This window comes from Haliaeetus leucocephalus, unplaced genomic scaffold (genome assembly GCF_000737465.1).
Source record: "Haliaeetus leucocephalus isolate CR32 unplaced genomic scaffold, Haliaeetus_leucocephalus-4.0 Scaffold173, whole genome shotgun sequence".
In the NCBI taxonomy this organism is placed as follows: Eukaryota; Metazoa; Chordata; class Aves; order Accipitriformes; family Accipitridae; genus Haliaeetus; species Haliaeetus leucocephalus.
Window position 1 is genome coordinate 579,670 of NW_010972609.1, and position 20,185 is coordinate 599,854.

At 34.7% G+C, this 20,185-nt stretch overlaps 1 protein-coding gene across 6 annotated transcripts in view; it reads left to right on the forward strand.

The window, feature by feature from the left end:
* LOC104829437 (golgin subfamily B member 1-like) overlaps positions 1–20,185 on the forward strand; it is a 48,488-nt gene that overhangs the window by 6,009 nt on the left and 22,294 nt on the right. The window contains exons 3-21 of one of the 6 annotated variants that reach the window (XM_010563675.1): positions 674–731; positions 1,379–1,522; positions 2,585–2,731; positions 3,492–3,614; positions 4,217–4,384; positions 4,766–4,951; positions 6,455–6,577; positions 6,774–6,887; positions 8,552–8,873; positions 9,232–9,341; positions 9,698–9,815; positions 10,546–10,637; positions 11,588–11,739; positions 15,432–15,585; positions 16,466–16,589; positions 17,435–17,568; positions 19,125–19,234; positions 19,508–19,676; positions 20,048–20,152. In XM_010563675.1, the coding sequence (XP_010561977.1) occupies positions 674–731; positions 1,379–1,522; positions 2,585–2,731; positions 3,492–3,614; positions 4,217–4,384; positions 4,766–4,951; positions 6,455–6,577; positions 6,774–6,887; positions 8,552–8,873; positions 9,232–9,341; positions 9,698–9,815; positions 10,546–10,637; positions 11,588–11,739; positions 15,432–15,585; positions 16,466–16,589; positions 17,435–17,568; positions 19,125–19,234; positions 19,508–19,676; positions 20,048–20,152 (2,653 nt within the window). Of the gene's footprint in view, positions 1–673; positions 732–1,359; positions 1,523–2,584; positions 2,732–3,491; positions 3,615–4,216; positions 4,385–4,407; positions 4,499–4,765; positions 4,952–6,454; positions 6,578–6,773; positions 6,888–8,551; positions 8,874–9,231; positions 9,342–9,697; positions 9,816–10,545; positions 10,638–11,587; positions 11,740–15,431; positions 15,586–16,465; positions 16,590–17,434; positions 17,569–19,124; positions 19,235–19,507; positions 19,677–20,047; positions 20,153–20,185 lie in introns of those variants that run through there. The other 5 variants (XM_010563672.1, XM_010563673.1, XM_010563674.1 and 2 more) reach the window with 5 other exon arrangements.

Below are 20,185 nucleotides of genomic sequence, written 5' to 3' on the forward strand. Positions count from 1 at the left end.
TTCTTTGATCAGAAACTGTAATTATGTCTGGTACTTTGGTGCCATTTAGAAATTTGCGGTGCTTGATTGTGAGCAAAAGAAGCAAGGAATACTTGCTGTTCCTGGGGTTTCAGATGCAGGTATTTTATATGCTGATCAGTGACCTCAAGGGTTGCAACACTCCTTGTGTCTTTCAGATATGCAGCAGTCACACAGCAATTAATGCAGTTTGGCACTCTTTAATGTTTTTAGTCTTTACATATGATTTTACAGAAATATTCATTGATATAATCCCTGTTATATTGCAGTGGCAGGCAGTGTTTAAGGTCAGGTTAAATATTAGCAAACTATATGTGGTTTGTATCTTCTGTTTAAATGTGGGAGAAGCAACTATGCTGAACAATGCTTTATGGCATTTACTCTTTAAAGACTTCTTTGGATTATTTTTGATAGTATTGACATTTTACTGACTAGCAACTTTTAGAAAAGGCATATTATGCATATTTTATACATAATTTCATTATTTCTCAACAACTAGTAATGTAGTGGAGATCAGAGGTGCTGTCAGAATTGAACAAACCAATTAGTTTCAAGCATTTTACAGTGAAATATGTAGAGAGAAGTATGAGTTAATTACAGTTATCTGAGTGTCACTGATACTTACCGTGGTATTATTTCATTTATTTTTTCATAGCCATCGTGAAACTATGTGGAAATGGGGTAGTGGAGATGATTCTCCTTCCAAAACAGTAGTAAGTACTGAATTACTATTAAAATAATATTTTCTTAAGAATTTCTGACTTAGAGGATCTTTAGTTGATGATATACTAATCATGTGTATTTGCTCTTTCATAAATAAGTTGCTTAACTATTTTTACCATGACTCAGTTTTAGGACTCTCATAGTCAGGTTGGGTTCTTGCTTCCTGTCTGCTTGGTGTTTAATCTCTTGTGCATAACACAGCTGCTCTATTCCTCTTCACTATGCTTCTTTTGCTTTAAGAAAATGAGCTTTATCCCAAGTGTATTTTTTGTGTTTAGTATGTTCAGTATCAATATTGTGTTGCCACTAGGTTCAGTAACACTACTACTGGTTGTTGTGTTGCAAATCCAGTAAATGAGCAAATTCAGTTTCAGATACCTTTGATGGTTTTGCTGTATTTCAAACTAATATTCCTAAACCAGTTTCTAAGATTTATAATTTCATGTGTCTATCAAACTTGCTAAAAACAGACTGTTATCGGTACCGATGGTACATGTAAGTTTTAGTTTATTGCACTCTAATAAGATTTGCTAAATGTGTTTAAAAAAACCCCAAACAAACACCAAGTGAAGACTTTTTGCAGAAGCAGTGTTGTCTGCACCATTTTGTTTGTTCAAGGTATACTTAATGTCTGCAGGCTGCAGGCTCACAAGATGCAAGAAGCATGTCGGTGACGGATTTGACTGAACAGCTGACAAGTACTGAACAGCTGGTAACACAGCTAAAGGAGCTTGTCAGAGAGAAGGATGCTGAGCTTCGAAATAAAGATCTTCAGTTAAAGGTACCATCTGTGTATTCTTGTCAAAAAGAGTGTTTAAAAACCCCCTTTGGTCCTGTTTAACATGAGCTGTTTTCATAGATACAGGCTTATAGTCAGTTATAGCAACTGTAGGAACACAAGAAGCATTGGTCACAATTAGCTGTTATGGTTCCTGGATGTTACCGCTTTTTGCCAGTATGTCTTCTCTTCCAAAATTGTAACTGGGTTTGGGTATTACACAGGCAACATGTGTTCCTTGCATGAGCAGATGCACTTAATAATTGCAAGGGAAGACTGACTTGCCAAGAGCTAGAGGTGCATGGTCATTTTAGGCTAAATATGGGGAAAACCACCATCCAAATCGTTACTGGGCATTTAGTGAGATGCCAGCTTACCTCAAATTGAATTTCTGTACATAATTTTTTATTTCTCCTTCCACTATAAATGTCTTTTTGTTGTATAATGATCTTACTGTTAATGCTTACTGTTATTATCCTCTGCTTTTGACTAACGTTAGGAAGGATGGAACTAGGAAGGAATTTGTATTTAACATCCGGAAGACTTTTGAGGGTTTGTTATTCTTACTAGTCATAAGGTTGTTCTGTTCCTGCAAGAGACTTATTTTTACACTTTTAAAAAGATGTCTTCTGTGGATGCGAACAGCCAAGTGTAAAAATACTTTTAAAAACTCAATTGTAAATGAAGTTGTCTCTTTAAATGAAATATGCTTTTTTAGTATTATGAAGGTGTCTTTCTCTTTGCATCAACCCCCCTCCCCCAAACCTCCTCTTTTTGTTAAAAAATGAAGCCTTGAATTGTATTGCTATCAACAAGTAGGAAAATTTCTAACATCATAATGCTCTGGATTCTATACAAGAATAATAACCATGTACAGAGAGTTAAATAATGAAAGGAGGTTTGTTTCATATATGTGGATCTGTTGCATGTGATGTTATAGTGTCTCTTCAAGGGAAAGATTTTTTTGGTAATCACTTTAGATTTCTCTCTCTCTCTAATGGAAGAATTGAAGGATGCACTTGTTCATGTAGCTAATTTAGTCCTTCATGACTTTGATGTTTGTAGGAGGAGAAGGAATCTGCTGATGCCAAACTTTCCAAGTTGAAGCTGCAAAACAAAGCCAAGGTTGCATCATTAACCTCACAGTTGGAAGAACTTAAGAAACAGTTATCAATATCAGGAGGCTTAGAGGCAAAAGCAGAACAAAAAAGGGTAAGTGTCCTTGCATTTTAAAGCAGACATAATTTGTGTAAGACTAGACAGTTTTGCGTGCTGGACTCAAATGTGGAATTGAAGTTCACATTTTGAGCCGAGTCATTTTAGGATCGGGGTAGACTGGGTGCTGTCAGTCCAGCTATATATTTCTATTTAATATTTCTAGGGCATTTGTTTTTTAAAGGTATGCTGAAAGGGAACAGAAACAGATCAGTTTGTTGAAGTCCCTAGATGTCCTCAAAGACATGCAGTATTTGTGCTTCCAATCTATTTTGCTAATAAAACATATTCTTAGCAGTTGCACTTGATTTCTTTTGTAATGGCAAATAATTTCTATAACCCAGTAGTTATACGTACTGAAATTCTGATGGGAACACTATGCTTAGGAACAGTTGAGTTTACACCTTTCCCTGTCCCCCCCACAATGGTCCTTTTTTCCCTCTCAGTTGTATGGACTGCATTTGCCAGATTCTATGAGTTAAAATTCCTAGAGAAAATGAATGCCCTTATTGCATGTTTTAGTCCACTTTGCAGCAAAAATTATCATGAATAATTTAAGTACAAAGATTTTTACAAGCTTGATGTAAATTATGTGCCTGCTTTGTCTAGCTCCTACATGGAATATGTAATATATAAGAGAACTGAAACACAAACCATGAGTAAAGTCCACTTTTTCTCACCAGTATTATCTGAATAATTGGAGGTACGGAAGTCAGGTGTTACCTATTTACGGAATTTAAAACTCCCGTTTTTGCAGGCATCAAAAGATGGCGACCAGGAAAATGCTGCAGCAAATCGTGGAAAAATATTAGTGCTGAGAAGAAGAATAGAAGAACTAGAATCCCAGCTCACACAGAAAAATGAAGAGTTACAAAAAAAGGTGGTGTTTTATTTGGTGCTAAGTGTTTGATTTTTCACATTTGTGGTGTAGGATTATGTTTAAATATATTTATATATTTTTATATTTAATTATATGTTATATTAATAAACCGATATTCTGAGAGTTTTCTATTGAGTAGAGAGAGAAGTTTATATGCTACAACCTGCCTGAGCAAACGCAGTGAGAATTCTGTCACTGTGTCTTCAGTGAGCAGTGAATCCTCAAGCATGCTTTTGTAGTTGTTTGAAAATTAATTTTGAACAAAAATGCTGTTTTCCTTCAGTTTTTCTTGTTGCAAAAATAAGATAACAGGAGGAAATGTAGGCAAGGGATGACTTCATGTTCTGGTTTTTAGCTGTTCTGTGCAGTGATGTGTTTTGTGGACATGACTGTGGAAAGTGGCAGGAATGTGAATGTTGCAGAATTTCAGAGAGAAAGGCTCAGTAATTAAAGATTACACCTAAAAGTGAACCAGGTTATGAATTTGATGGTAATTTTTTCAGTACCCTAAAATAGGCAATAAGGAAATAACGCAAACGGTTCTTCTCTGCTGTAGGTGGTGGAAGTATAGATTACAAGCAGTGCTGTCTTTTCATTTTCAGAGTGTTGAACTGGAGGCCCAGCATTGTCGGGGGGCTGAAATGGATGCCATGCTGGCAGAGAAAGAAAAGAAGTTAGCTGAAAGAGATGCTTATATCATCGATTTACAGATAGCCTGTGGATCAAGTGGTGTTTCCAATGAAATACTCCTGCCGATTGAAGAATTGAAGGTATATTAGCAGCTCAAATATAAAATCTCCATAGAGGTTTCAAGGAATCAACGAATTCTGATGCTTTATATGGTGGATCCTTCTCTGAAGCACAAATCCTCTGCAGTTATTCATGTGAATAAAAATTCTTTACTGATTATTTTCATTTATGTTACTAGATCTATATTTCTTTACTTCTTTTGTCAGTACCATTTATACGTATACGTATGAGTATCGACTTCAGAATCTGCTGACAAATTTCATTCAAATTAAAAACATACCTGAATTTTGAGTTTAATGTTGCTTTAACTGAGGGAGGGGCTAGGAGGTGGCTTCATGATGATTGCTATATATTTTTTCTGGGTCCATTCTTCTAATTGTCTTTCGGTTTGCATTCTAAAGAATCAGCTGGCTGTTAAAGAGTCATCACTACAAAGCATGCAGATTCTAGTTCAGAATCTTACCAAGAAGGTTGGAGACAGTGAAGAAAAATGTAGCTTGTTCCAGGAACAGATTGAGAGTCTTAAAAATAGTCAGAGCAAAGAAAGAGAGCATTTCCAAGGAAAAGAAGCTACCTATATGGAAAATGTAAGTAAACACACTGCAAAAATATTTACATTCTTTGGTGGAAGAAGTGGTATCTTGGCTGTAGTGTTTCTATCTCAATAGTTAAGAAATGCCATTTTTAGTTTTGGATGGTTCTTGAGTAAAGATCTATGTGGTGTTCAGGTGAAACGAGAATAATGAAGCAGTAGACGGTTTGTGCTGGTGATAATTGAATTTGAAAGTTTTGTGCAAGAAAGGAGTTCAAGGATGCGGCTGGTGTTTGGGCATGGAAGAACTAGTGTGTAACGGAGTGAAATGAGTTGTGCAGAATTCCAGTTCAAGAACCTCCAAACATCTCTTTCTTGTAGCACTATATCTTAAGGTGCAAAAAATGCATACGTGCAATGGCTGGTAGTGTTTTTGGATTATTGCAACCATTCTTGGCAGAAATGGCTGTTTGACAGATCACTTTCACTTGTGCTGTGAGCTGTCTGGCATACTTTTTGGTATGAGAGCATGGGAAAAAATTGTGTTTGTCTTCTGACTGAAAAATAGATGAAGTTTTGTATACTTAATGGGAAACTTTTCTAGAAGTTAGCAGCTGATTAACAGGTCAAGACAAACAACAACAACTTGTTAAATAATACTAAAAAAAAAAAAAAGAAAAAAAAAAAAGGCAGAACTAGGGAGTATGTTACCCATTCCTTGACGTTACCAGGCTCTTCCAACTCCCTTGGAAGCTAAATCTCAGATTTTCATGTGATGTGTCTGTCCTCTCAGCATTTTAGTTCTACCACATATGAAACTTTTGTCTCAGTATTTCCCACATCATTTGATTTCTGAGTTTATTTTATCTGTAACAGAAATGCTACTTTTGATCCTGAATGTGACCACACTTGTTCAGCAACACACAGAGAATTAGTTTTAATACAGGAAAGAAAGAGAAAGACAAACAGTTGAGACTGTAAAAGCCATTTTGGTGAGCATAATGTTGTCAGATATAAATCTGGGTAGGACTTTATGTGAATTTATTCAAAATATCATTAGCGAGTTTCTAAAAATTATATCCAGTTCTTATAAAAATTATAAGATAGCTAACAAAGACACGTTGGGAGTAGAATACAGGTTTTTGAGAAGGAGTCAGCTAGGTTTCAAAGCTGCCGTTTGGCAGTTTGATTGATAGAAACTTGCTACAAAGGAACATCATCAGTGTAATGTTTTAGAAATTAGAAGTCTCAGAACAATGACATCCAAAAAAGAAAGGTGAAGATCTGTGACTTTAAACAAAAATGAATGGTATCATGCTTCTCATTAAAGGTTGTTCTTGTGGAATTGAGACAAATCTTCTGTAAGTTGGAGGTGTATCCGCATGCACCACTGATGTTAGTAATCACTGACTGATTAGTAGCTTTACTGTTAACTGGAAGCAAAACTCAGACTTAAGATAGAATACATTATCTTGCTGTACTTTTCGTTAGACAATTCAGTGTACTTTTACTATACCTTTGTGGACTGGTTTCATATTTACTTTCTATGTGTTTTTAGATACGTGTGTTTCAAAACATTATCCAGGAAAAGGAAAAGGAACTGGAAGCACAGAGAGAAAAGCATGAGCAGGAGCTCTTTAAATTAGCTGCTAAATCTGATGCAAGTGCTGACCTAGAACAGGTATGTTGCTTTGGAAACTCAATAGCTTCCTTCGACTTAGACATCAGAATTTGGAATCGTGTAATTACTAACCTCTGCAGCACAGTTCAGATGTCCGGTTGGGAGAATAAAGGTAAGTCTTTTTCTCTTCTGAAAGTTTTAACTCCTTTATTGATTGCTTGATTTTGGGGTTTGGATTTTTTTTTTTTTTTGCTAGTTACTGAAGGCCTTGAAACAGAAGCTCCATGAAAAGGAAGAAGTCATGCTGGGAAGGACACAGGTGATAGATGTCTTGCAAAAAGAATTGGATGCCAAGGACCAGCAATTGAAAGTACGGAATAGCATACATGCACAACTAAACCCATCAGGTCAATTACAAGTTCAAAAAGCTGTTTAGTTGTGCACAAAAGATAGTTTTGCATAAAATATTTAGGCAGTTCTCTGGGAGGCTTCGACATGTGCTAATAATGCGACCATAGTTGTGCAAACAAATATTAATTCCAGTCAGGAAATTAACTTAAAGGTGTGGTAAAGTCCATAAAATATAAAACTGTCAACTCTCACCCATAGTTTGTCTTGATCATTTTGGGAACTTGCCATATAGGGAAGACTTTTTGCTGTCAAAAGATTGAGCTTCTCTAGAGACTGCAGTGAGCCCCAAAACCGGGGCTCTTTCTTTTCCCCCCAAAGAGAGTGTTTTGCTAATTGTCTGCCTTTGCTTTTGCTGTCTTTCTACTGATTGCAAAAGCAATCAAGGTTCTTTGTGTTTAAGCACCTAGCATGAACTCTGATTATAGCCTTTGAGTGCTGCTGCTTCAGTTCAGCAGTGTAGAAAAAGGACATTGCAGTCTCACATAGGCTTTTGGGACTCTGCTAAAACAGACACATAGCCTGTCTGGGGTGCCAGGTCCAGCGTTTTAGCTACACTATTTCCAACAAATTTTCAGCTTACCAAGAGGGCTGCCAGAACAAAAATCTTACTAGAAATAGTTTCAGCTATGTACGCAGGTAGATGTCCTGCTCAGGTAGTTAAGATCCATGGTAGTTTAAGCCTGTTTCATTTGTCCTTTGCATTTGTTACGGCTCCTGTCTCATGCAAGGTTTTGTTGTGTTTTTTCTTTTGGGTTACGCACATCTTCCTACAGTGATGCTCTGCAAGAACTGATGATACCTAGTGCTAGTGCATTGAGGGGCCAGAAATGCACACCTTGAGCGTAGGGGGAAGGTTTGACTGTGACAACAGGAACTTAAAGCACTTAAGGCTGAGATTCCATTACAGTTTTAAGTCTTAAAATAACAGGAAGCCTTGCTTTATTTACATAAGCAGTTTTAACCATATTTTGGAAATGTTCCTTCTGCTGTTCTGCACAGCTTCTTTACTTGGACAGTTTATATTCCTCGGTTTATGTATTATGAAAGGAGTGTTTTGAACAGCAGGTCTAATGTGAGTGAACTGCTCTGCTACAGTGATCTGTAATCTTTCCTACCTCTATGTATTAAAATAACTAATGTAGAGGCACTATAAGTAGAATAAGCACTAACAGAAAACTAGTTAGCAACAAAATATTGTAAAGAACTAGATCAGTTTGCCAATGTTAATTTTAATGGATGTAGGTCACAACACCTGGGTGGCATTCTAGTGGGCATTCTTAATCTTTGGGCTCACTGTTAAAAAGATCTGCTTCTGTTTTTTTTTTTTTTTTATATTCCATGGAACCAAACATTCCTTTTTTTATCCCATTTTCACCTATGGGAGAGATTGCATGTAGTTTGCCCTCAAATAGTGATGCCATTTTGCTGAAGTCCCCGCTTCTGCCTTGGAAGGTCAGAGCTGAGTAGCTTTTGTAGTAGAGCCAGGTTACCAACAGTAGCCCTGATTTCTCATTACAATTTATGTACGAATACAGATACAGTATTTGACAGTGGTATTAAAAATACTTTGCATTAAAATATAACGGTGTTTTTTGTGGTTGTGTTTTTGTTTTTGTTTTACAGGATATTAATGAAAACCTGAAACGTCTTCTGTCTGAAAAAGAAAACCTCCAGTCTAAACTGGATGCTGAGAAACATGTAATGAGAGCCCAGTTAAGAGACATGATGGAGAAACATGAGCTTGAAATGACAAAAGTTAAGGAGAAATATAATGCTGAACTGCATGAAATTCAAGAGAAACATGAAACTGAGCTGCAAGAGAAGGATCAGGCCCTGTTTCAGCTTAAGAAACAAGTGGCAGAATTAAGTGGTAGTGGTCAGACTAACTCAAAAGAAGTTAGAGATCTGGAGTCTATAACCAGAGAGAAGATAGAAGATTTAGAAGGTATCCTATTTAAACAGTTGTTACATATGAAGGGATCCTTTGCCTCAGACTGTTACGTATCATATGCCAATTTCATACCTGTTGCAAGTAGAACTACATTAAATTAGGTGGAAGAGTTATTGCCACACTAATTAAAAAGTATCTACGATCAAATACTATAATAATGGGGATTATATGAATACCAAGATAATCAAATTAACTATAAATTTCTCACTACATTTCTTGTTGATATGTTTTTCTGTAAATACAGTTGTCTTGTGTAAGTGTATAACTTCCAATTGCTAAAGAAATTAAACATAGGTCTTGTATTAATAATCTTTCCGTGGTTTTAAATAATTTTTTGCATCTTGTTTCTTAGTACAAGTGAAATTGAAAACAGAAGAGGCCAGCAAATCTGAAGCAAAGTTTCTGAAAATGAAGGCTTGGTCTAAATCAAAAATCAAACAACTGGAGGATGAACTAAAAAATGTATGTGTAACATCATGTTTAATATTCCTTGCCTGTTTTAAACTACTGTGCTTGGAGATTTGACTGAAAAAAAGTAAAATGTGGGGTAAATAGAATATTAAAATAATTTACTCAAAGTATATATGAATTAATGTAGAGAGATTGAATGGACATAAAATTCAACAAAAAATAGTACAAACTGCTGTTACCAGCATTCAGGAGTAAATTTGTTAGAGATTAGCTAGTTTATTGCACTTTCAAATATTAGAAAAACAGTTATTCTAAGTATTACTAAAAACTCAGGGAAAAAAAGTTGCCTTGATTTTGCTGTGTTTCTGGTGCATTTGGAAAACTCATGTAACTATTTTTTCTTTTAGTTTTCATCAAAGAATAATGATGTATCTGCCTTAAACAATCGTGTCTCAGAATTAGAAATTGAAAATGAAGAACTACAGTCAAAACTGCAATCGTTATATGAAATCAGAACTCAAAATGGTAAAAAAAAAAATAACCTTTTTCAGATGATTCAAAGAGACAAAGATAAATGAACTTTCTCATTTTCATTTTCAAAGTGTATCTTTTTTTTAAAACAGATTCTAAAGTAACTTCATGCAACTTTGAACAATAGCATACAGTATTTAAGTCAGAGTTAGAACTCTGCTTTACCCTCCCTAAATCTACCTGTGCATAATCCTTGTTGCATTTAGGCTTAGGCAGAATAGGTGTAAACTTTTCCAGGAAGTGGAAGAGGCATCTTCTTAGGAGGAAAAATGAGACCACACATACTTGGAAAATTTATCAGAGTATATATAATAAACTTTTGAGAGCAGTGAGTTGCAAGTAAATTAAGAACTATCATTTCTTTTGTAAGGATTTGAGAGAGAATTTGTGCTTAAAACCTCAGATAGTTTAAAGTAGAGCCCTGTGAGAGATTTTTCTGTTTCACCCTGTGTTATTTTCTCTGACATCCTTTCTGTAAATGGAAAATGGTAGAATTTTCAGTTCAACAGTCTAAATTGTTGGCAGGTTAGATTTAAAGCACTCATCAATATTTAATAATCAAGAAGTCAGTTTTATTGGTAGATGGCTAACACAGCCCAAAAGAGGTCTTCTAACTGAAAGGAATTATCATCTGAATTTTCATTTAGAATCATTCTTCTAAGTCTTTATCAATCTTCCTATTAGTTTTGTGTCCTAATGAACCAAATTTATTATGTTTTTGTAGAAGAATTGCTGACTAAGCTGGAAGTCTATGAAGAGCAGCAAAGGAAGCTGCAAGCTGATCTTGACCAAGTTACAAAGAGGGCAGCTTCACAGGTTAACTTTAAAATTGATTTGTATGAGTTACTGATTAACTCAAACAGTGCTAATTAGACTTTGAAAAGTGCGTGAGCTGGATTTTGGAGCTGAGAATTAAATTAGTGATATATGGAATTGTTCAGTTGGATAACAAGCTGGCAGGTTTTGAATTACTTAAAGAGATTGATTTGTACTCACTTTGCTATGTACCTTAAATTATATTTTTCCAAGTAGTTTACTGTTTATTTAGCTACGTTTAAAATGAGTCATCAAAGTGTGGCTGTTATTTTGTATACAATATGAATAGCTTTCAGAAGGAAATAATAGCTGTAACCTTGACAAATGTGCAGGTCTGGATAAGAAAATGAGAAGACTCAGAAAATATTGCTAAAGGGCTTTAGATGGATTAACAGTTCACGTTAATCATGGTAACTTTGTACAGCCCTATCAGCAGAGCCAGTTTGAAACAGTTAATTGCATTTTGCTAAAAAAGAATTGTTTTTTCCAAATTTTGTGGAAAAGTTTTTTTGTAGAGAAGTTTTACTTTGTGGAGAAGTAGTTTTTATTTTGATGGAAAGAGAGAAACGTTTTTATTCTGTTCATGAAAAAGAAGTTAATAGAGATTTGTTATCCCACATAAAGACAGTTGAATATTGTTTTACTTTGAAACATTGCTAAGATGAAAATGTGCAACAAAAATATTTTGATTAAAAAAGCCATTTTTTGTTTAAAAATATTTCAGATTAAAAGTGCACCTGGCAGTAGCATTTTTGATATTTTACGGAGTGGTGAGGCTTGCTTTTTATGTATCTACAACAACAATTATCACTTTCATAAATTTTTGTTTATGCAAAGTGGTGAAGTATAATGGATTGTTTTCTCTGTGAATGGTTTGCCGACTTAAAATGTTATTGTCATTTGCAATGGGATTTGGTAAATATATTTTCACGCGCAGTTTCTCTTGTTAGGCCAGTGAATCAGGTAGTGTGGATGAATTGCAGAGTCAGCTCTTGGAATGGCAAGAAAATGTACCAGAGTCAGAGGAGACCCGTGATCAAGTCAGAGAAGAGAAATCTGCCATGGCTTTGAGAATGGCTCAGATTGAGGAGGAGAGAGAAGGTGAATTGTTTTATTTACGATACAATTATCATACTTATATATGTGCGTGTGTGTCTGCTGTACTTCAGACTGAACTGATAGCACACCACCATGTCTCATTTCTGTAGTTAGTGAAATTGCTTAAATTTGCAATTTTGACTTTTTCCAATTTCCTTGAATCTGTTTTTCATACATTCATCTTTTTTGTATCATTTTTACGAGTAGATGTGCTTGTTCTGTTTGCCAGCTGAGTTGCTGCTCTGTAAGACTGCTTGAAGTTACTTTGAAAGATTATTGTCTGCATATGAATGATCAATGATAAAAAGTTCACCATTGAAATATTAAAGCTGCCTGCCTAGAACAACTGGTGAAGGTGTGGGGAACTATAGTGTTGATTTGAATTTGATGAATGAAGGTGCTGCCTTAGTAAAATGTACCTGAGACAGAGTTTCTCTTTAAATAAAGTTAATGAGAAACGTTTCTTAGAGTATTTAGTAATCTGTTAGTAAGTATCACTTGTATAGGTCAGCTGAATAATGTTAACTGGCAATGGTTTAGAGCTAGTTAAAAATATTAAATTATGTACAGAAAATAACATTTCAAGTAATCTCAGGTTTTACAGTTTTCTAAATTATTAATGAAACAGATAATGAGAACATGAAGCAGCTTCTATTAAAACTTCCAAAAGTCTGGTTAAATTTCAGATAGTTTTTACTGCTTTTTTCCATGCCACCTAGTACTATATTATAATTTTTTGTCCTGTTAGTTAACTGTGTGGGGATCGATGGCAAATTTTAATGTGCACAACCTACCATCATAATTAGTCCAGTTAGTTAATTTGAACCTTCTCTTTTTAATCTGCGATTGAGTTGTTTTTCATTACATGATCAATTTGGAAGTTCGGTATGTAAGCGTAGAAATGTTTTAAGGATCACGTCTCTTCTTTTTGAGCGATTTATACATGTAAAGTTTTGGAATTGAAAGAGAATAATATTCCCGTCATGAAAACTACCTGTTATCTCATCTGTGGTAACTACAGATCCACATGCAATGTTAATAACAGTTGTAAAATTTCATCTGCGTCAGTCCGTGTTTAATTTTGCATTTTTTCCCCTTGGGATGAGCATGACCTTTCTGTTTCTTTTTTCCTGCCGTTACACCTGATGAGCACTCAGCGTCCCTTCCCCCTCCACTCCTACCCTACACTGCGATTTGGTCAGCCAGTGAGAACATAGTTTCCCATCAGTTTTGTGCATGCAGGTTCCTGCAGCAATGGCAACTTGTAATATACTGTTGCTGATTTCTTCTGTTGTTGCTTCTTTTGAGGAAATTGCCAACAGTACCTTATAAGATTTGCCATTGATGGTATGTGGGTTTTAGCAATACATGTAACAAATGCTGGTTTTAACTTGATTTTTTTTTTTCTGCCTTGCAATACTTGTTTCTTCATTTATATTAACCGAATCATCTTTCTTCATTTTTCTTTGTAGTAACAGCTGACTCCATATTTATGTTGTAACCTTATCTAGAGAAAAATTTCTTGGCTTGCTGCAAGTTGTTGTGACTAAGTAAGAATCAAATTCATTTAAATATTCTTAGTAGTACTTGAAATTCAGTAGTATTTTTTTTAAAATTATATTCCATCCCATAAATTGCAGAACTCTGCATGCATTTATATTAGCTACCAATATTTGAAGGAATATATAAACCCACTACTCATTCCATCAGTCTATGACAATTTGCCATATATGGTGATTGTCTCTTTTGGGTTGAATGGGTGGGGAGCTGCAGAAGCATAGAGGATGACAGTATTGATTACATTTATAGATTGGGGCCTGTTTCCTCTACAAACCACTAAAGACTGTGATATTTAGTGTGAATAGTGACACAAGGAAATATGGACATGTCATTAGTTAATTTAAATGCAGTGTGTATCTGAAGAAGGGGTTCTGGGAAGATTTTCAGTTTTTATGTTAGATAGAATTGCAAATTAAAAGCTCCCTAAGCTGCTGTAAAACATTAGAAAATGTATTTGCTTGCTAATTGTTAAAGCAATGTTGAATTTAACTGAAAGTGTTTTAACACTTCCTAAGTGTTCTAAATGATTCTAAAGATCCTATTTCTGTACTTTAATTTTTCATGGGACAATGGTAATTTCATTCTTCTTTTCATTATCAAATACTTAGGAACCTAATTATTTTGGGTTCCTAAAGCACAGTGTGTTATTCATTCTGATTACACTTAAAAACAGATTACCTCAATTTCAGCTTCCAAGAAATGGATTTTTATTTTTTTTCCTCCAAACAAGGGGTTAAGTTCTTATCTGGAATAATGCTTGCTCCTTGAATCGCTTCACTGACTTTAATGACAGTTCTTGTAAACAGAGGTTTAAGGCATGTGATCAAAATCTGGCATTTATTTCTACAGCTTTGAAGAAGTATGTATAATGATTAAAAAAAAATAATTGTAGAATCTATACTTGAAAATAAACAAAGGTGTTACAGTGCCAGAAGCCAAAGTATAATTAAAACCAGAAGTAAAATCCAATTTAGTAGTCCTACTTTAAAAGGGTCATTAATTTTTTTTCTTTAACTTTTTTTTCTTCCAGTCTTTTCTGACAGCATGTTAAGTATGTAATTTTGAAATATTCCAGGAAGAACTTAAATCTAGTAGGTGTTACAGAATTGTGTGTTAATGAAATTTGTGGTGTAAGTAATCCTTGGACAACTCAGATGAAAGCTGAGTATTCCCAGTAGGGCTGAATCTCCTAATAGTTTCTGGTGTTTACCTCACAGATGCATCAACATAAGTTCTATGAATTGTGCATGCTGTGAGGACAACTGTGGATCGATGTGGTTAAATTGAAAGCTAAATTTGTAATTATCTAATTAATCTAACTTTCAGTTAAAGTATGGAGCCACCTTTATTTTCATTTCTTTTCACTGGCCGTTCTGTTTTGTCTGCTTTGCATGAAACATCTATTTCCTAATCTGTTACCCCAAACATGTTTTGTCATATCACAAAACAGATGGGAATGTACTTTAAATGAAAAATCATTTCTAACAATGAACAGGATGCATACCTAAGCTTTCATATTCTGAATTTATTCAGTGTGTTTATTGACAAGTGATTCTGTATTTGTCTTAAAAAGAATTATACTATTAATTTGTGATAAGATGGTTTGATGCCAGTTTGCAGTGTAATACATGCTTGTGACTTCCTCAAATTATCTGGCTTTGTAGCTCATACTAAAATTAAAGTTGAAAGGGACACATGTCATTTCCATAAAAATGAATGTGATTGTTCAGATTATAAAAACCACAGCTGTTTCAGCTGATGCCTTTATCATACAAATTAGGTATATTTTAACCTGGTAATTTGAAATGAGATGTAATTTGGCATTTCAATTGGTTGGCATTTTTTTTTTTTTTAGTATCAGCATAACCTCACCCTTTCCAGTCTCTGTATAAAGTCTTCATTTAGAGCTGATGAAGAAGTAAAGTTAGACTTCAGTTTGCTTCTTCTTAGTGAGATATGCAGACTTTATTCTTATGTACTACATAGTAATGTTGGAGGGAAATCACAAGGTGAATGCAATGGATTGCTGCTTTAATCTCGTTCCTGTCAGTCATTCATAGGGACTTCAGCCTGTCCCTGGTCTCTTTTCATGTAGTAGTGTCTGATATAAATGTAATTGCTTTCCTGTGGCACAAAACTGATTGAGGATGACTGGTTCTTTCCTGGCTGCTCTGATCCAGCCATGGTCTCAGGGCAACAGGAGCTGGAGGAGGAACTGACCACAGTTCAAGGAATGGGCAGGCTGCAGCAGGCAAGAAGAAAAAGCAATCAGACCAGCAGGAAGCTTCAGGTGGGTTAAAAGAGTCAAGAGTTTATTTTTACAAATGTGTGTTAATAAAAATATAGAAAATACTATTATTTATATGGGGCTTTACAGTTAAAAACATTAAGGGCTTAAGAACTTAGATTAGTTATGTAACTGAAAACTTTGATGAATTTAATGATTGTGTTATGTAGCCAGAAGATGAGAAATTCCAATGGCATCACAGCCCTCTATTCCTGGAGTAATGAGTCTATTTAAATTTACACTGAAAAATAATGAGCCTCTCTCTGGAGTAATTCACATGCTTGAAGATCTGTGCATGTTTAATATGTGAAGGCCATTTTTGGTTTAGATACAATCTGTACAAATATCTTTGTTGGTGGAGCTTTCCTGAATAATTAGGAAATAGTGTCAGTTCATTCAGGTGTACTTCTAGGTAGTTGGTGCTATAACTCGCACGAAAAAATCATAATCTTTTTGTAAGAAGAATTAGGATGTTATTGCCACATTAACATACCATTGGAAGAATAATTTTATGTTTAGTTTACTCTGATACTTTACCCTGAGATTCAGAGGACCCTATTAACTGTAGAAATCAGGGGACCAGTTAAGGTATCCAAACATTGTTATCTGTTGGCCTTTCAGATGCCTGAGGGTGTCTTCGAAGGTCTGGCAGATACCATACAAAACCTGTGGGAGACTTGGCTTTTCTGGAAATAATAGCTGGAAGCTGGGCCGGTGACTCTCGTGTCCGGGTTGATCCCCTGTACTTACATTTAGGTGTCTGAATCACTTACTGAGTTTTAGGCCTTCTAATTTAAACTATGCTTTTAATAACAGAATAAGTATTTTACCCTCGCTTTCTTTCTTCTTTAAATTAAACTTCATTCTCATGTTTTGTGCATAGGAAGAATACAGCTTTGATAGAAAACAATGCTTTCAAGAATTGAACGTCACCTTGGATAGCACTGATTCAGCTGAAGGAGAAAATATGGGAGGTTGGTGGCCAGAGTACACTTCACCTAATGCAGGTGTGATAGCGACTAGACAGTTTATTAAAGCATGCACAGCATCTGTATTTTGTGTCTATTTTTGTTTTCAAATTCAACTAACAACCCATTTGTGGTGTATTCTAATCTTTGTTGAATTTTTTTGGCTTGCGTTTTCTTCCTTTTCATTTTAAAGCATGTGCGTGCTGGATGAACTGCCTAGTTTTGGTTCAGAAGTAGAATATAAATATGACTAAACACTGGAATTGGTTGAGCCTTGTTGCCCATGAAATATCCTATGTGGCAAGATCATGTGTTTTTTAAGTTACGAGTCTTGTTCCTGTGACTGTGTTTCCAATCTATGTAACAGTTATGTTGCAGAACAATTGCATTCCATTGCTGTATGCTTTTAACTTAAAAAAAAAATTATTATTTTTTTAATGCAAATGTTTTTATATCTGTCATAAAGACTGCAAATATATCTTATTGTTAAAATGGAATAGACTCACTTGCAAATTTTGATACAGACTAGTTTACTTGGTTTATTAATAATTGCTTAAGATCTGATGGTGCAAGTACATGATTAACTTGCGATTATAGTAACATGAGCCACACTATTGACTGAGCCACAATATTGTTTAGAATATTTCTGCCAGGTTCTCTTGAGTTCTTGAGCTATGCAACTTTATTTTGTTTTTTCAATAGTTAAGGGTACTTTTGCCATCTAAATTTTGGAAATACAGGGCCTCAGGCATTTCCCCTGGAAATGGTCGAGATCTGACTATGCCCAACCCTGGTGAGAATTGTGAATAAAAAGCTGAAACCATTTCTAGACTTCAGGAATTTTAGTGGACCTTTCTTGAAATAATTTTTCTCTTTGATTTAAGTAGGTTTACGGAGTGTGGTTGAAGAATTGGAATTGGAAAGAAATCAGCTTCAGGAACAAATTCTTTTTCTAGAAGAGCGTTGTCAGGATTTGGAAGATAGATTGCAGCTTCAAGGTAGAATGGAGGCTCTTCAGGTGAGCTTTTGTAGTTATGTGAAACCTGATGATATAAGAGAATCATTTTGTTCTCTTTATATTCTTACAATCATAGCTAGCAAAATGTTTAAAGCCTGCTTTATACTTCATAATTATGTTGGCAGAGAGCGTACACAATACACTATGCTCTGAAGTTGAAGCCCGTCACTTATGTTCAGCAAAAGTAAAAGTCATCACACAGAGGAGCTTTTTTGAAAGTAAGCTTTGTTATTTGTTTTAGAAATAAAGGCAACATGATTTTCATTATTCTTTGTAAGGGGCCTTTGTCAGAAGGTCCAGAATTAGATTTTGTTACTACTGGCATAAGTCTCGGTCTTCTTACATCCCTCAAGTTTATTTTATATAAATGTATCTGTGTGTGTATATATATTATTATTTTTATATATATATACACACACATATTTATAGAAAAGAAACTGTGTAAATATATAAAGTAATTATTAATTTAATTTTTATTTTTATATATATGTAAACAATGTAAATCCCAGATACTAATTTGATATATATTTATTTTGTGAAATTATTCAGTGAAGGCACCAAAAGGAATGGTAAAGTAAATATTTATCAGAAAAGTTATTTTTAATATTTCCTGATTGACAAGTTACTGTGTTTGATAATTTGGAAACCTTATTTTCACTAAATGACACAACTGATTTCTTACTCAAACTCCTTCAGGCTTTGTGCATTATTCATAGTTCTTTATCTGTTAAGTTGCACATATATAAAAAAGAATTAATGATTTTAAGATGAAAGACAACCTTATATTAATTATTACTTGAGAATCTTGTAACAAAGCCTTTCAATACAGGTAACGTTTGGTGTAGATGAAGAAGGGCAGCTATTGAGGGCGGTACAGGTGTGTTCTGCCTCCTCCAAAATCCTAGCTTATTTTCATTAGAGGTGACAAGTTTGCCATGTTTGTCCTATTTGCTGTTGATTCTGGACATGTGTTCTGCTTTTGGTTTTTGGTTGCTGTTGTCAGATTTTTTTTTTTTTTTTGTGGTTTTATTTTTGAGTTGGTGCAGTGCATCTGGCTAGAGTAGGAGATTTGTACTGTGTTAAAAAAAAAAAAAAAGCTGTGTGAATGAAGCTTGCTTCCTTTTCCTTTTCTCTACGATCCCCCATATGCAGGTTTTTGCATTCCTTCAACCTGAAAAACTAGGCAAAAAATTTTTCCAAGTTTGATAATGTCTTCAAACCAATGAAAAAGTATTTTTTCAAAGCAGTAGCTTCCCCTGTTAAGTAAGCTGCCTTAACACAGTATGAGTGTGTGTGTTGTTTTGAGTATACAGCAATCATCCTTGAGTTCATGCTATCATAGCATTGCTGAAGGAGGTATTTCTGAAAGGTGGGTTACATCTATTTGAACTAATATCTATTTTGCACTGATATTTGCTAAAGTACTAGAATAACAGTCTCATATTACCGTGTAGGTTGTAAATCTCCTGAAGAGTCAGGTTTTTATGGCTCCAGTTATCTCATGGTATTCTGGGTGTTCGTATGTGATAATGCTCTTCATTATTGTTATGTTGCAGAATGAAAATGAACGTTTGCAAACTCAACTCACCCAATTACGCAACCAACAAACGCGAGATGTGGAAAAGCATCAAATTCTGATCTCTGGCTTGAATGAGCAGCTTAAAGGGTAAACCAAAGGTTCTTTACAACTCCATACAGGAATAGTTATCATTGCTTTAACATTCAACTTCTAATGAGAAGTATAATCTCTTAAAACACTTGAAACAGAGTTACTTGATTCCTGCTTCTGTTTGCAGTAATGTTATTTTTGTACTTGGCAGCTTAAATGGAAAGTGTAAAAATAATTATTCTTTTAGGAAAATAGTTTGGGGCTAGTAATTCTAGAAAGCTTAAAGCAGGCTTTGTTTTCAGAATGTCTAAATATGTATTTTTTTCTTAGACTAAGTGACAGAAATAGCTTCCTTGAAAATTCACTTGGAGAAAAAGAACTAAAACTGTTGAGTACGACAGAAAAACTGGAACAAATTGAAACTTTGAGGAAACTGCTTCAAGAAAAGGATCTTATGAACAAAGAGCTTGGTGATAAGTTCATGCATACTGAGCAAAAAGTAAGTTAAAGTTATTGTTAAATAGTATGTAATTTAATAGAACTGGCGAGCATTAGCCATAACTTTCTATTTGTGTCCCAGCAGCAATATTGCTGTTTTCCCTATCTGAAGGTTTTTGTTCTGTTTCTTTACAGTTTTGTTCACTTCATGTAATTGCTTTGCTTTAAGTTGTGTGTAAGGATTTCTTAGACCCAACACAGAACTTTGCATGGAAGTATTTATGTTTTATTGGGGTGATAAGTTATCCTCGTGTATTATTTTCAAAGTATAAACTCCACTGTTGTGTAAACTCAATATTACAACTCTAACATCACAGTTTCAATATAATTCTATATATTTCTATCACACTGACTTTTATTTTTAATACTAAGCTGAATGAAGTCTTAAAGAAATGCAGTGCGTATGAAGTGGAGAACACTGAGCAGAAAACAGTCATCAGTGATCTAACAGAAAAAGTTGCTACACTGAAGGAAAAGGTAACTCATTTAAATAAAGTAGGAGAAGAAATT